The 17641-nt window shown below is 37.0% G+C and overlaps 1 protein-coding gene across 3 annotated transcripts in view; it reads right to left on the bottom strand.

The window, feature by feature from the left end:
• The window catches only part of LOC149778477 (uncharacterized), an 80704-nt gene extending 68176 nt beyond the window's left edge, over window positions 1–12528 (bottom strand). For 2 of the 3 annotated variants that reach the window (XM_089939342.1, XM_089939344.1), the window contains exons 1-3: window positions 12490–12528; window positions 4965–5293; window positions 2377–2897 (exon numbers count right to left, since the gene is read on the bottom strand). In XM_089939342.1, coding sequence (XP_089795468.1) covers window positions 2377–2897; window positions 4965–5265 — 822 coding nt within the window. In that variant the 5' untranslated portion in view covers window positions 5266–5293; window positions 12490–12528. Of the gene's footprint in view, window positions 1–2376; window positions 2898–4964; window positions 5294–12175; window positions 12301–12489 lie in introns of those variants that run through there. The other variant, XM_089939343.1, reaches the window with a different exon arrangement.
• Between the last annotated feature and the right edge of the window lie 5113 nt (window positions 12529–17641).

The following is a 17641-nucleotide window of genomic DNA, read 5'->3' as shown; positions in this document are numbered from 1 at the left end:
GTTGCTGAAGCATGAAATACAAGCCTCAGATACCTCTTTTGCCTTAAGGACGTAGAACTTGTCAAGATGCATCCTCCCATCAAGTTTCTTTTGAGTAAAAATTCATATGGGGTCATGAGCTAAATACAAAAACATCACTACAGCCAGTACAAAATGAATACAAGTCATGATAAAAGCTTGTGTCTTAAGAATGTGTTAGCGACAGTGATGCATATCATCATCAATTTCACAATTCAAGCATGAACAGAGCTCAAAAAATGGATATCAAACAAACAAATTTAAGCCCAAGTCTGTAAAGTATAAAATGTGGACCACAATTCACTTTAGTGAAGGAGCAGTGCTTATCAATATGCATTTTCTCAGCTTCACGATTCTTGATAGGATAGTATCAATATCGTTTGTAAAGATCCTATGTAGTCATGCACAAACTACAAAACCCTGAAATAATCCAGTAATATATCAAATCTAAGTCAGTGACGTTTTTATATGGGGCATGGTACTAACAGAGATGTATACCATCATCTAGTTTCATGCTTCAAGCATGAACAATAAGAACACACAATTTAACTCAAATCAGCGATGCATGAAATGAGTCACAGTGACAAATGTTTAAGATCAAGTTTCATAATTCCAGGTTTAACAGAATAATAGATAGTAAAAACAACGCTATCATGGGCTAAAATAAAAATTCAACACAAGCTAGTAAAATATGAAATGTTGGTCAAAGTGATGATTCGTTACAAGGGTGGTATTAAAAATGAAAAGTAGATGGTAAAAGCTAGTAAAATGTGAAATGTTGGTCAAAGTGATGATTTGTTACAAGAGTGGTATTAAAGATGCTGTTACCTAGTTTCATGATTCTGGCATTTACAATGAACCAATCACTGAAGCATGAAGTAAAGGGGAATTGAACTGCTTCTGCAATAAGTGTGTAGTACTCATTAAGAAGCATCCTGTGACCAAGTTTCATGATGCAAAACAAATCTAGTCTTGAGCCAAATACAAAAGCTTTACCCAAGCCAGTAGAATGCAGTGCATGATCATCTAGTATGATGATTCTTGCATCAACTGAGCTTAAGAAATATACTTAAAACAAAATTTTACTTAAGTCTGCGAAACATAAAATATGGGTCACTGTAATCTGCTTTTGCTGTGAATGTGTAGTACTCACCAACACGCATCCTCTCAATAAGCTTTATAAATCTTAATATAACTGTATATACACAGGGTAAAAAAACCTATCTGGTCATGAACTCGACACAAAAACTTAACACAAGTCAGCAAAATGTGAAATTAGGTCATAGTGACCTTTTGTGGCAATGGTGTGTGGTACTAACAGAGATCACCTTAGTTTGATAACAGAGCTTGAAAAATAAACTTAAAACAAACTTTAACCATGAATGGTCATGAGAAAGATGGGTCAAAGTGAACTTTTGTAAGAAGGGTATAGTACTCCCCATTATGCATCCCCTCACCAAGTTTCATGATTCTAGGTATACAGTGTGCAAACATTCTGATCTAAATGCCAAAACTTCACAAAGAATGTACAATTACTGTACATCTATGTAAAAAGTTTGCCCCCTCCATAGATACTATGAAAAACAAACTGTTAAAAAGGAATGGTTGTGAATCAGATAGGCTATCCATGTGTACATGCCTCATCTGTGCAGCTGCTGCATTCATGGAGGAGATAGTAGAATAGCCTACCTCTATTTCACAGAGGTGAGCTATAAACGAGTACAAAATGTCTTGGGTAAAACGATTACATGTATGCTGGTTAAAAAGACCAAATCTTGCCTTACCTAAATAGAGAAACAGTTCAAACTCTAAAAAATCAGATGGAAAACTAAGTTTCATCTTCAATAAAGCTATGAGGTTTATAATTAGAAAGCATTAGACAAATCAAAGAGACAGCACACATAAATTTATGGAAGATATATATCAGATAAACTATGCAAACTGGAATGAATGCACAGCAAAAGAATAAAATTCTCTTCTAAAAGAAAGTATGTGTTAGCAACACAATATTCAGTACCTGTTTCCCATCTATTAAGATATCTAAAAAAAATAAAAGATTTCATTACAAAATGGATATAAAATGCCCTTAATGATCTATCTGTGTGTGGAAGTAATGAAGTACAAAATGCAGCTTCAGTATCGTTCCATAAAAAAAGGTCAGAAAATGGGTCCAAAGAGTATGCATACAACTTTTACTAAAAGCTGAAAGAAATAAGTAATATTATAGAAATCTTCAGGGACATTCCAGTAAGCAGATCACGTAAAAAAAATTGTCAGAGCACTGACAAGTAAGTCCTTAGTATTCAAATATTTGCCAAATGATTAAACTTGTGTCAAGCTTAATTCTCAGTATCCTACCGCTCTTCTCATCCTCTTGTTATCAGATCCACCACTAAATCCTCCAGGTCTTTTGCCAGAAGTTCTGTCCATTTGCAGATCGAAGAGAGAAGGTATTCCACTCCAGTTACCAGTGTTCTGCTTGTTTCTGTTCCCCAGTGCTGGTGGATTACCCATTATGCCTCCAACATTTCTATTCCCAGTGCTAGTCATCAGCATGTTACTGTTTGCTATCAGATTTGAAAAATTTCCCAGAAGTCCTTGTCCTCCACTTCCAATCATCCCTGTGGGCATCTTTCCCATTATGCTAGCAGGTAGTTTCCCCATTATGTTTTGTATTTGCTGAGTGGTTTGCTGTCGTTGTTGTAGTTGCTGCTGCTGTTTCAAAAGCTCACTAACCATCTGAAGCTGATTGTCACGGAGAGATTTGTTATCCATCCTGCCAGAGCTAGACTGGTTCATCATTCCTTGATTCATGTTCATAGCCATCATTCTTCCTTGTGATGTTTGAGGGTTGCCAAGAAGACCCATATTTACTGTCCCTGCAAAATAGTAAAAGCTTTGCAATTAATGCACGATAGGTACAATATTGAAATGAAAGCAACCAGAGAACTGCATAATTTGCCTGTACACCAATGCCAACCAATGACATTTGAGAAAAACGAAATGGTTCTAATTTATAAAAGCCTAGTTTCTTAGGCAATTACTTTGTCAATTTTTTCCTATAATAAAGGCCCAGCATGTTGCAAACTGATTGAGAACATAGACTGCCTTTAGGGCACAATTAACTAGGCATTTCGTAATGGATTATTGAAATTTCAGCATATAGCCAATGCAGTGAACACAGCACTCCCTAACTGTAAGGCCCTTCATTATAATATTCTCCCTGTTAGGAGGCATGGTTATGGATCCCATTTTATTAAGTGGTATTGTATAGATCATGTCCTTTATTATAAGGCAAACCCACTATGTGAAGGTCTACTCCATGGCTCACATTCAGTTATATAATGTGGCAGTGCTGTATAAAACTCCACTTCCTTCTTGATGATTTACATGAATATCATATTTACCGTACCTTATGCCACCATAAATTAAATTTTAAAGAAATTTTTGTGTGAACTGTATGTTCTGGGACACCTTTAAAATATTAAAAAATTATGTCGGAAAATGCACTCCAACTGAAGTTTTATTTTAAAGAACATAAAACTCTGAAATGAGATAAAACTCTTTAATTTACTGCATCATCATCTCATCAGCACAACCCTTCTCTTGCACACGCATGATCCATTCTTTTGGTGTGTGAACATTTGTTTAAATTAGCTTTTCTCATACCGTGAAAAATTTTCATCTCCTGAATCAGAAAGTTCAAGGACTAAAGCCAGACTGTTTAAAATCTGCATCAGTCATTATCACAAAACCATGTTGTGGGTCAACTATCTGAGGTTTTCTAGGAAGCCCATATTTTAAACAAGCATTTGTAAAACTTCCTTGATGAATGCAAAGTTAAAATTATGACAAAATACTTGTTCTAAGGCCCAATGTGCGAATCAAATTTAGTTTAACAATCACTGATGTCAAGATGAAGTACCCTGATGTGTCAAGAGCATCTGACCTGAAAAAAGACATCATAAAAACACTACAAGACCTCTAACATCAATGACTTGTGTCTAGGCAGGCACTTTAAGGGTTAACAGTTTAACAGAAATTTAATGATATGCAAAGAACATTTTTATGTGTGTAAGTTCTCGTGTGTCACTGCTCTCATCCATACAAATTTTGCATGCATGGAATAACACTTGTCCATTTGATGTTGGTTGGTATTCAATTAAAACAATAAACATGTCAATTAATGATGAATGAGAATAGCATCTCACATTTTATTTGATAAAACACAAGACCACTTGTTAACTATGACTGAGATCCATGAAAGTTTTCACTGTGATGGTTGGGATTTTACTGATCCATTGGCAAATTTACTGACCTCAGATTAGCGGATTAGTGTTAATTGCAATCCCCGTGAAATGTTCATTTTTGTTTGATGCATTGATCCTGCACAGTGTTCTCTACTACCTTCCAAGAAAAGGGTCCCAAGGGTTAAAATTTATCTGGCTCAACTCACTTTCAGGGGGTGCAATTTTATAACCAGTATTTTTCTCTCATGCTAGATAATAGTGGAATTTCTCATGTCCTTTTTTAAAGATAAGAATGTATACAGGTAAGAACTGATATAACTGGGAGACTATACATAACTCCATTATAGATTCTTTCTTTCAACCGACTGCACAGTTGAAAAGAAATGAATTCATATTTGTTATTTTACTCATTTCTGAGCCAACCTTTTTGCTTGGAATTATCAGCAGCATTTTCTTGTAGATTTCTTTCACTTTATTTTGCATTGCCTTCACCTCAACAACACCTGGTACCATTATCTGATGTTGAGCCAATGTACCAACTGTTATCATCATCATCAGTTCAATCACTTTGCACTGCCACAAAGTACACAGTAATTACACTTGTATCAGACTATTTGTCATTATCACCCTAATTGACCTAAGTATTCAGTATGATAAAGGCCATTATTCTCTAATGATTTACAATTTACTGCATACCTCCCCTGTCTAGTAATCCATAATTGCTGGCAACTACTTGGGATCCCCTGTCCATTGACCGGAAATTGCTGGGAACACCTGGGACTCCCCTGTCCATTAGACCTAAACTGCTGGAAACACCAGGGGCTCCTCTGTCCATTTGTCTGAAGTTGCTGGGAACACCTGTGGATCCTCTGTCCATTGGTCCAAAATTGCTGTGAACACTTGGAGCTTCACCAAGCAGTCCCCTCCCTTGGTTCAGCACAGGTCCTCCTCCACCAGACCTCTGGCGACCATCATTAAAGTTACGATTACGACTCATTGTCTCGCTTTAGTGGGCACACCTTTCACTGGAAAAATAATTTAATATGTTCCAGTTAGGGTAACACTGCAGAAAGAAAAGACAATGATCAAGTGGCAGGTGGACAGAGTTGACCCACTTGGAAATTGGAGATTTGTTTGCCAAGTTATATATCCATCTCAAATTTCATCAACTGATTATTCAAAGTTATATAGTATGGGGGAGAAACTAAGTCTTTAGCCGGAAAATACTACATTAAAGAGTCACACAATTGTTTAACAACTCAATATCAATTAACTCTTCCTACACAGAGAAAATGTATCTTTGTTCTGCTAACAACTTCAAACACTTGGAAGTTATAAAACAAGATTTAGAAGTGATAGATGCATCAAAGTAGGTCCCACTCTCTATAATTTGCTAAGCTGAGCCTTAAACAGAATAACATCCATTAAAAAACAGAACACAAGTTTGGAGGTGATGGGATTAAGGGGCAATAACTCTACTAATGATAATGTCTCATCAATATAAAGGTGCATTATTACTATGATTGAAATACAATATTCCTTAAGAAAGTCCTGCTGCAGAAACAAAGTTGTGAAGATGCTGAAATCTGGGACAACAACTCTTCCAGTGATTTTTCTTTTCTCCTTGGATAACAAAGGAGTGGGGCCCATTGGTTAAGTAAAGGATTATACCCAAGGAAAACAAATTTTCAAAGGTAAATTGGTACATTAGGAATTCAACAGTTGATTATTTTTTAAAGCCTTCACAATTAAACACAATTCTTGGCCTCAAGGGTCTTTTTTCTAAATGATAATGTAAAACACTTGAATTTAAAATAATTCAAGGTCTTCTCAACATATAGCAACATACAAAAATTTGGTCACAATCCAACAATGCAAAGTAAAGTTACGCTAGGAAATAAAAAAAGACATCAAGCAATCTGAGGCCATAATTCATGTAAATGCTAAAATATACATTCATACATTAAGTCGCATGCCAAATCTGGATCAAATCTACCAAATTTTACCAAGATCAGGGGGGATAAGCAATGAGGTGTCATAAGACTAAGTCCACATAAGCCATATGCAAATCTATGAGAAATTTTTTTGCACAAATTCGCAACAGAATATGTTGAATGTGAGGATAAAAACATCCCATGTCAAGATATTTAACTGTCAAAGACAATAAATGTATCCAAACCCATAAAAACAATATATATATCTAAGTGTTGAGACAATGCGCACATGAAATTGCATTACAACATGCTGAATGGGTTCTGAGCTATGGTTTCAAGGATCTGTTGTTATAGAGAGACAATATTGAGGGGGAAAAAAGGCAGCCACTCTAGACAGGAAAACTGAATATGTAAAAAGGGAAGTCACAACAACAGATAATATGCCATTCACCTGCCAAATGGCAATTACTTAATGCAAGAACTGTACAGCTATGCTCGTTACAAAAAGTATTAGCAGATGTACAGATGGAAAAGAAGACTACTATAGAATTCCCACATCTCAACACAGAACCCTAATAATTCCAACATGTTCAAGCACTTTTGGGCCATGTATGTAGCAATCATAGTTAGGTAACACTTTCCGCAATTTTATATTACATAATATGAAAATTTGTGTCTACTGTTAATGAATTTTAAGAAAACACAGTCAGGTTTTATTTGATATAATCCCAACTGATCCTTTCGCAAACTGAAGATAACCATACCCTGATAGGTCATGTGACTATTTCCTGGGTACCATGTCCACATTTGAAATACAACTGCATTTGGTTCTGCAGAAAAGTGTAACCTTCTTCTAATTCTTTTTTGTGTCTGGGCTAAACAAATCAATGCAAGGCATATATATAGGCTAAAACCTCGTTCTATAGAAAAAGGTTTAATCTTACTTAAGCAACAACTTAAATCTCAAGGAATATTTTCACTCAAAATCCACTAGAAGCAGTTGCTAGCTTGTACAGTACAGCTCATGCAATTTTTTTATTTCTCCAAATGCTGCAGTGAGACAATTAATATCCTCTATTCATGCTCAGCACTGGAGCTCCCAGGTGGAGGGATTAATACCTAAAAATCGTTACCATGACTCGGCAGGCATATATTGTGAAACTTTACTACGCCCCAGCACTGTTATCGGTATCACTGCTGCTATGCCACAGCAGCACTAAACTGTGTCTAGCTACTTGTGTCCCAGAGAGTTTTAACTTGTTTGGAAAATTTTGTAAATATCATGCACATGCATTCACTTTTACCTTAATTTCTCTTCTCATATCCAATAAAAATTCAAGAAATTTTCACCAATTATTCCAAATGAATTTGTCTACAGAATGATGTATTTTTTTTCCTATTATTGTCCAAGACTTTCACAACCTGTTTATACACTATTTACAAAATTTTTGAAATATGTCATCAGCCTTTAATTTCACTGAAATAAACCAGGAAAATTTAATCTCTGATATGGTTTGAAACATTCTACACATAAATTTACTTGGCTTTGTTCACATCCAGTTGTCGGTTCAGATCCAACTTTGTTCAGTGAACACATTTTGCAGATTTTTTTCTTTGGCATGACCACTGGCCAATGTTGACCTTGCCAAAGCGGGGGTTGAACTTCTACGTCTCTTTTCCATTTACCTACAAATCCTCCAAGTAGTTGATGTGCAAGATTCATTCTAAACTCCAACTGGGTTCTAGCTCTTTCCCTGTTGTTTTTAGACTTGATTTTGGTATTTCATAAAAAAAACCTGAACAAAATTTAAGGGGTGTTTGGGGGTCCTCCCCCAACAGGGTCTCGAGAGGGCAGTGCCCCCGATTCGGAGGTCCAGGAGGACGAAAGCCGGCCCAAAATGCATTTTCCACTCATTAAAAACTGCTCCTGGTGCAACTGATGATTAAATAAACCAAAATAATCATTTGAAAAGCTAATAAACATACAAAAAATATTCAACTTGACTTCAATAATTTCACAATATCTATAGTCACATGAATTTGTTCTCCAATACTAATGATGCTGAAGTTATTTCATGTGCATGTCAGTGTTCACATCATAATTAAGTCAAAATAATTTCTCAATTTTTGTGACAAATATACACCTCTCTCTTTTCATAGCAAATCTGTAAAATAAACACCCAAGTACATCAACTATATACAAATAATCCCATACATTCACTTGTCTTTTTCTCCACTGAACACAACCTGTTGATATGCCAGTCAAGCTCATTTTTTGTGGCTTTGACAAAGATTTCTTTAGCATTCTTTTTTGTCACCACTGACTTTTTTGGCTCAAAGTGCAAGAGTTTCTTTACCTTCTGAATGAGAGCCTTTACCGTTTCAAGCTGGTGCTTGTACTGGCAGTGCGCATATTTTGACAGAGGGCTACATCTGTTCTCTCATGCAAGAAATCTTATAGTAATTAACTGCACTTTTTCTAGATGCCTTCTGAGCTACAATTTTCTGTATGCAGTTTCTTTTGTAGGTGCCGTTCCAAACATGATTACCGAAATTCAGATCTTTCTTGCAGAGGTCACAAAATGCAAAGCCTCTAGCATTCAGTTTTCTTATAAACTGACCAACTAAATTTCCATCAACTTTCACTCCAGCCATTCCCATACGTTTTTGAAACCTTTATCTTAACTTTTCGTGTCATGGTCTCTCTCAACAACTCGGGATGCAGTGTTTTGCAAGCATGCTTCTTCTTTCCATTGCCATCAGTTTCCATTACATGAAGATTCATTGGATGAATTTAAACCTTTGACCAATCAAAATACTCTTTATGAGAGTCGTGTGCTAACTAATGGAACGAATAATTTACAAGGGTCGTTGCAGAAGGGAAGCGGACAGACTGTTTAAAAAAACCCAGAAAAGAGATTATATAAAAACCGGACTGTCAAGAAAAATCTAATTCAAGGCAGGAGAAAAGCGGAATTCTGCTTCAAAACGGAGAAAAATCTTGTCTGTATATACTTCTCTCCTTTCTCACGCGACCTATTTAAGAATAAATGTTGATACTTCAAGCTACATTTCACATAGCATAATAAATTTGGTACCAATGTTTAGCTCAGGCATTCGACTTTGTATCTGTATCTATAGTTTGGCTTACTAGCATACCTTTAAGGAACGCAAGACCATTTTCCTACACTACTGCTTGACATGGCCATGATCACGTCAGCTTAATATGCAAGTGAAATCCTGCTGAATGGAATACTGTCCTCTCAGTGGTTAAAAGAAAATGATGTCCTGCACTTATTAAGAACTTATTTTCAGTTGGCCAATGAGAAGGCAGAATCGCATTCAGCGCGATGTTCTTGCATATTAAAAGTGGGCGCAATCATGGTCATATAGTTTTAACTATCAGCGTTTATTCTTAAATAGGTCGCACAAGAAATAAGAGAATTGTTTGCCATTATAGTTATTATATAGTAAGTGTACAAGTTAAATTCCAAGCAACCATACAATCCCCTGTGGTGAAAAAAATCCCCTTGTGACAATCAGATTATAAATTTTAATTGATGAAAGAAACAACTAAGTTTTGTGCATTTCTTTTATATCCTTCATGATTTTTGTTTTTGAAATCTTTGGGTGGGTACAAACAGGAGGGTGTGCAGATACTATCTTAGGTGCCAAGATTTTACCTGTAACTTAAATGTTTTTTTTCCATTTTCAGTGTATGGCCATACAAACATTTTGTCCGTTTTTTCCCATAAAATCTTGTTAAATTTTTTTTCATATTGTGTGCATCCAGGACTCTGGAATTAATTTTTATAAAAAAAAAACAATCAGTGAAATCATGGTGGCCCGAAACAACCAATCAAATCATACTCAGAACTGCGCTTTTCCGTTGATAATGAAATGAGTTTCATTTCATGGTTAAAGTCCTTGTGTGTGAAGATCTTGTTGTTTATCGCTATCATATTTGATGCTCACTGGGATTTCTAATATTGACCAACTACCTGTGTAGTATGTTTTCTTATTTTTATACAGTATTATTTTATTATTTATACTTATTACTATCAAATGCATAACGTTTACATCAATTTTCACACTTTACATAGTGTAGTCACCTTGGTGTAACCAGAATTCGTCTGACTTTTCTGTGTGGAGATAAAGTCAATTTATTAAAAAATTTTACAAAATACTAATTCAAAAAAGTCTGCTGAATTTAGCAGCAGCATTTTTATCATGCTGTCATAGTTTTGAATTCGGTTTGTCAGATATGTAATGCCTTAATAACAGAAGTAGTACAGATACTGAGTGATGTCACTCTTGTGGCTTGAAAATATGCACAGTGCCAATTTATATAAAGTTTTTGACCAAAATATAGCTCACTTCTATCACTAGTCAAATCTAAATTTTAAATTATTTTTGTTTTATTTCTTTCATCTAGTTGAAATATTCCATCCATCAAATGGCTGGGCCTAACTCAAAGAAATGCAAGCTCGAAGACACTGACCAAGGTTGTGGCAAGTTTCAGGCTGATTGGATTAAAGTCCTCCCTGGCAATGTAGTGTATCCAAGTTTGGATCTTCCCTAGTCCTACATTTAAGACCCGACACTGATATTTATGTTTTGGGTGTCAGGGTCTTACAGCCTAACTAACAGTGCTGTGTATAGTATTTTGATGTCGACTAACATCGTAAAGAAAGTAGAATTTTTAGGAATATCTCACAATTGGCAACTAAAATAGCGGCGCTTTTCTACAAAGTAAGGTAATAATGTTTTAGTCAAGACTTTATTTATTCTGATGTCTTTTCTCTAATAAATTCAAATTCTCACAAAAGAAATGGACCCATTTTCAAGTTTCATTGGCCTACATTTCAGTTGACTGGAAAGCGATGAAACCCAGGAATGCCGAAATCGGGTTAAGTGGAAATATTATTCTTTAACAAAATGAATAAAAATATAACATGCCTATTGGAACTGTAAAGAAAGGTTTTGTTTCATTCAAGAAACATATCCGCCACATGAACCTACTCTGGCATACCTCGACTACCGTCGCATTGCAACAAATTCAAATGTATGTAAATGAAACATGAAAAGGCGTCCATTTGCTAGTGTCATAATTTCATTCCGCCAGGATAAAGACAGCACAGTAAGTATATTAATTACACATAAATTAGTGGAAGTGTGTCGATATATCCTGCCAGATGTGAGATATTCCTGAAACTTTTGTCTACTCATTCTAATGTCAACAACATCGGAACACACTATACAAGGCCGTTATTTGGATAGTAAGACATAGCACCTAAACAAAATCAACATGTGCTGTGTCTTACATTCAGGACTAGATCTTCCCATGCTTTTTGTAAAATATGCAGTAAAAACATTAGTGCTGGCAACCGGCATATATGATCTGGAGGAACACAAGACAAAAATGCATGAAAGAAATTTTGAAATGAAAGGTGCATCCATCAAAAGCTTCTTTGCTCAGCCAAAGCTAGAAGATGATAGTGTTTTGAGTTAAAAAAAATTAATGATTCAGAAAAATAATTATGTAAATATGTGTACAAATACTGTGTATATAGCATTTGTTGTTTTAAAACTTGATCTCGTATAATGAATGAATACATTTTGTCATGTAAAGTTGTGGGGTTTTTTTTGGTCTTTGTGAGGTTTGTATTGGTCATATCAAGGGGTTAACACCTATGTACTACTGAATAACTATAACCCAAACAGGACGGTGGATTCTTTAGACTAAATTTATAATACTGCCTATAGTGTTAACTTTCATGCTGCAAACACTATTTGATCTATTTTCCTCAAACAATAATTTCGTAAGGTTAACAAAAACTTGGTAGGCTTCTCGTAGTGAACGGACTGGGCTGCCGCTTTCATTCCAAAGCAATTCTCAGAAGCGAACTTGGTCACGTGACAACCTAGTGAAATTATAACGCACAATTTGTTGCCACGATAACAAGCCAGTACCTCCATAACCATAATGTTTCATCAACAAATTACATGGTCCGCCATTACCAAGCACAGCTCTGGTCACGTTTAAGGACAACGCTTGATAAGGTCACCCTTGTGAGGGCGTTGCATCCCTGCAAGTCTTAACAAATGTTTGGTGCGAAGGAAACTTCATCTTCGGTTCATAAACAATACTCTATCTCCTAAAATATATACAGTTATAACAAAGCAATATCATTTGTTGCTTTGGAAGGAATAAACGTAAAATTGGGATTTTTACATATACAGAAATACAACGAGGTAACTTAGTCGTTTTGTCTTCTATCACGTACCTTTGAGAAACGCTACATGTGCGGAGCTGCCGTTAATATATTAACCTGGGCACAAAAATTAATCATAAAATAGTAATAAAATGCCAATTATTTTCTAAACAGATAGACGTAATCATTTTATTATTAAATTATATTTTATCTTTATTAATATTCAGGTATTATTTAACTGTTATGCCTACTAGCAAAATTTTCAATTTAGTTAGAGATTATGCCTTCCGTGTCATAATGCCTGCGCTTCAAGGAGCACCACCGTCTTTTTTTCTTTCGATTCTGTCCATAAGACCATATATGTGGAATAAACAGTGTTCCTGCAAATTTTAACATGCCGTGTTTGTCAGTCAAAACAGAATCTACATGTTTTGATATACTCTCTTTGATTCACACTATTTGGTAATGACCACGGTGTTAACAACTTGCATTAAATAATTAAAGTTACGGATCAGTCATTAAGGGTAACATTACAGCAAACAACACATTATCAAAAATAGACATTAAGTGAAATGGATACCAGTGACCCAAAAATAAATGTTTGGGCCATACAACTGTTCGAAAATAAGTTTAAAGGATATTTAAATACAGAGTGCCCATTCGTCCGGTTTTATACTGGACAGTCCGGTTTCAGCTGGTCTGACCCCATCTTAACGCGATCATTTTTCGTGTACATAAATTAGTGTCATAAATTAGTAACCCAATCTGGTTAGGTTCGTTGCCGTAGGATATGACAGCTATTTCGGCAGGTAATGGGGTTCAAAAATGACCGGTATGCAAAAGGCCCGGGTTAAACTGGCCTGGTCCAGAAAGGCTAGTAACGGGTCAGAAAGGACCGGTATGCAAAAGGCAATAGTAAGAAGAAGAAAAGGTACACGCAGTTATCCTTTTATGACAGCATTCTTCTTAGTCAATGGCATTATTTACATACATTGCTAAAACACTGAGCTACAAAAATGAAGCAATGGTCAGTGAGGATTAACACCAAGACTCAAATAAAGCACCGATATAAAACAGCAGACCTTTACAGATTATACAGATTGCAGTACCGGTATCAGGAAGGACTCAGCGATCGTACTCTTTACAATTCCTTTACCTCTCCGTTACGGATCACTGCCATCTCACCTCTGCCTGCGTGGGTTCCAGTCTAGGATTCGGCCAATGTGGGTATGTGAGAAAGCTTGCCAGTAGCTTCTCGTGGGTCGGTGGATCTTCTCGGGGTTTTCCCGGGTTCTTTCTCCACCATTAATACTGGCCGCCATGCATAGCCTATCGTGTGTTGAAAAATGGCGTTAAACCCCACAACAACAACAACAACAACAACAACAACCATCTTTTCAGCAAAAGCAATTAACAAGATATTTTCTTCACGTTGAGAAAGTTGCTGAAATTTTAAAATCTCAAGAGAGCATTGGATTTTATTATTACAAAGTGTACATACTGGCAAACTCGTGAAGGCTACATTTCACTGTTTTTAAAACAGTGCTGTTTATGACTTGCTTAAGGAATATATCTTGAAGGGCAATGATTAGGTACACGAGGCATATCGGCAAAGGCTTGGGAATTGCTTAAACTAAACGGAATAAACACACGTCGAACTTGCAAGGGAAAGAAGAACAATTATTTGATAGCCGGTTCTCATCCAAGAGGATCGAAAAAAATTGTGATAACCCAAGGCAGCTCATATTAATTGAAGAGTTTAAGAATTTTGTCCATGGTGATGTCAAAACCTAACGTGGTGAGCAAAAACTGGAAACTTCGGAAAATGCTGCTCGTACAGCTGATAATTATTCCTTGACTCACAAAGTTTCATTATTAGTAAGTTTTCCTCTCAATAGTTAACTGGTGAAAACATCATATCGGTCTCATACGAATACTTCTAAATCTCAATCTGGCATAACTTTTAGAAACCAGACCGTTGATAAGACTGATCAGAAATCCTGCGTGCCCTTTCTATAACAAGAAATATATTTATATATAATGGAACGCCTGTGACATATCAGGTTTATTTTCTTGTGTCAAACAATATCTTCGCTTGTAATCTAAAACTTCAAAGCAATAGTAGTGTAGGGGGACGATTCAGCGACAATGGGAATTAGCATTACAGACCCCCCTTGGACTGTTTAGCGACTATGTAAATTTAACATGGAGAAAAATCGTGGGACTGTTTAGCGACAAGGGAAGTTAACATGGGAAATAGATTTAGGGACTGTTGAGCGACAAGGGGAATTGAACATGGGAATATGGGACTGTATAGCGTCAAAGGAATTTAAACAGGGTGGGACTATATAGCGTCAAGGAAAATTTAACATGGGATATTTTTAAAAAAAATAAATAAAACAAAAATAAAAAAGAGGGTTGGCAATTGAAAGTCAATCTCTTTTCGAGACCTATGAGTGGCCCTGAAAAGGGCCTTTGGATTTATGTTAATATGCCCTTAACATAAAGGGCATCTGCGGCATCTTCTTGTCCTCAAGCTGCGTCTTAGTGTAGGGCCATAAATCAGAGTCCTCTTGAGGCAACATTGTCTTTCCACATAGACTCTTCGTATCCACAGACTGGTGTCTGACTTGTGGACAACGGTCCACTTGGATCGGACATACATTAGCATGTCCGTCCTAAACATCATTGAAGACACAAGGGTGGATGATTCGACTGTGGTCCACATCTTGAGGCGCCGAGAACAGGTGAATCAATGCAGTGAACTGCGCTTATTTATAGGTAGAGGAAGGATTGAAGCGGATTGAGTTCATTCACCAATCCAAACACGCGTTACAAAATTCAGTCAGTCCGCATCCAATCCGAAGAGAACAGTCTGTGACGTCACGTGGTCTATATAGATTCGTTAGCGCTTGTGTGTAGTCAATCTATGCGACAGTGATTCAACATGACGGAAACTCAGAAAACGAGCCATTGGGGTGCACCAGCAGTGGAGACCGCCCAAGGGAACCCGGACTTACTTTCAGAAGAGGTGAATTGGGATTTTGTGGATTTTCTTACATCGCAAGAATTTGTTCCAGAACCTTCGTCACCTTCATTACCGCAATTGGAGAATTTTAGACAGAGACAGAAAGAAGAATTGGAGAAATTTATACAACGACAAAAGGAAGCGGAACAAGCTTTTCTCCTACAGCAACAGCAGCAAGAAGAAGAAGAGGTAAGAAAAAAACAAGAAGAAGAAGAAGTATCAGCAGCAAAGAAACAAGAGGGTAAAAATCAAACCGTCACGGTACTGTTGGACATTTTAGCGGAGTTAAGAAGTCTGAAACAAATGTATCAGACTTCTTTATCACGACCGAAGAGAATACGACCTTCCCGAGCTAAACACGCCAACCCTGTGACTAAGCCTACCGTCCCACCCTTAGTGATTTCAACCAAATCATCATCATCATCAGAAGTAGGCCTCGGCCGTGGCAAAGGCTTAAGGCAGTTAAAGTTGATTGCTTAAACTCACCCCTGCACCAAAAACCAAAGGCCTTTTTCAGGGCCACCCACTTCTCTCGAAAAGAGATACACTTTCAATTGTCAATAACTCAAAAATCAACAAAAAAACATTTTACCCCTATAGTACGTGTATATGAGTGCGTGAGTGTACGTTCTTATTTAAAATCAAAACTCAAAGACTCTTACCTTTTTATACCTAATTTATTCTTTTATAAATAGTTACAATCCAATTCACAATTCACAACAGAGCACTTTAAAAAGTTCATACACTTCTTCTGTCTCATTGTTTAGTCTCTCTGTTTTTCAAATTTCTTCACCGTCGCATTCTTTTCCTCCTCTTCCTCTTCACTTTCTATCCTTCTTCTTTTCTTCTCCTGTTTCTTTTTCTTTACCTGGCTGCTTTCTTCCTCTGAAGAATCCCTCTCTTCCTCTGAAGAATCCCTCTCTTCCTCAGAAGAATCCCTCTTTTCTTCTGACTCCTCTTGTTTCTTTTTTGGGCAATCTGGAGACCAATGTCCTTTTTCTTTACAATAATAACAGGTATCTTGACTTGTTTTTTCTAGCCCCTTTTTTTCTTTTTTCACGGTCTGGACACTCTGAAGACCAATGCCCTTTCTTCTGACAGATATAGCAAGTATCTTGACTTTTATCTCGAAAGGAAGGAGAGTAATGCGTCGGCTGGTCTGAAGAGAATTTTCTAATGACCCCTCACAAAGCTCTGATGAAACGTTCGATTTGGCTAGTCTGTTCCATCGTTGTGCTCGGTTAGAGAGTGAAATGAATAGTGAAAGGACAAGACACACACCCTTTTATATACGCTGGTTTCCTACGACTATAAATTAGCCCATGGTGTTTAAACTTGAGTCATTTGACGTTTTTCACTCAAGATGAAACGATCCTATTCATTCGAGAAGAAAGAAGAAGAAAGTAAGAGGCAGAAACGTGATCTATCGCCTCGTACCAGGGCTGAAGTCTTGGCACAAATTCATGCCAGTGATTTTGAAGCGGAGATGAGTGAACCAGAATCCGAATCCTCTAAACAAAGTTCACCACCCTTAGTCAACCCTGAAAAGCCACACTGGACATGACCCACGTCTCTCCTCCTCAAGGGACCGGACAACGCAATAAGGTGTTACTGGTGAACGACCTTCGCAACACCAAAAAGAGTCTCGTCCAAATTCACAATTCTCAACACCAGATGTGTTTAGCCAGAGCCATCGTGGTGGGACGAACCTATGCCAACAAGAACGACACGGCAGAATGGAAAAGAACCTGGAAAACTATTCAACGATCGGACCGAGCCAAACAACGAAATGAAGCAGAACTCCTGTTGCAACAAGCTGACCTATCCAAAGACACACGCTGCGGCATTCCTGAAATGTAAAAATTGCAAGATGTCCTAGCTCCACGCTACACCTTGAAAGTGCACCCTCTGAAATCGCAAGGTTCACAGCAGAAATGTGCTTGTCAACTCCTGAGATTGTCCCCTACCTGTGGACAAGGCCTACGTGCCAATAATGTCAAGGGACACGTATGTCAAGGAAAGAAAAAATGTCACATTTGTCATCACATCGTGGACTTGGAACACCAGTGCTACGTGCAAAAATACCAACCCCCACCAGAGAAAGAGGACAGTCACAAGAAGAAAGGCAATTTCATCTTTTTTGATTTCGAATGCATGCAAGTGACCGGCATTCACATTCCTAATTTTTGCGTGGCT

The sequence above is a fragment of the Sinohyriopsis cumingii genome, chromosome 17 (assembly GCF_028554795.1).
Source record: "Sinohyriopsis cumingii isolate HCF-2022 chromosome 17, ASM2855479v2, whole genome shotgun sequence".
NCBI classification, from domain to species: Eukaryota; Metazoa; Mollusca; class Bivalvia; order Unionida; family Unionidae; genus Sinohyriopsis; species Sinohyriopsis cumingii.
This window is presented reverse-complemented; position numbering and strand designations above follow the sequence as displayed.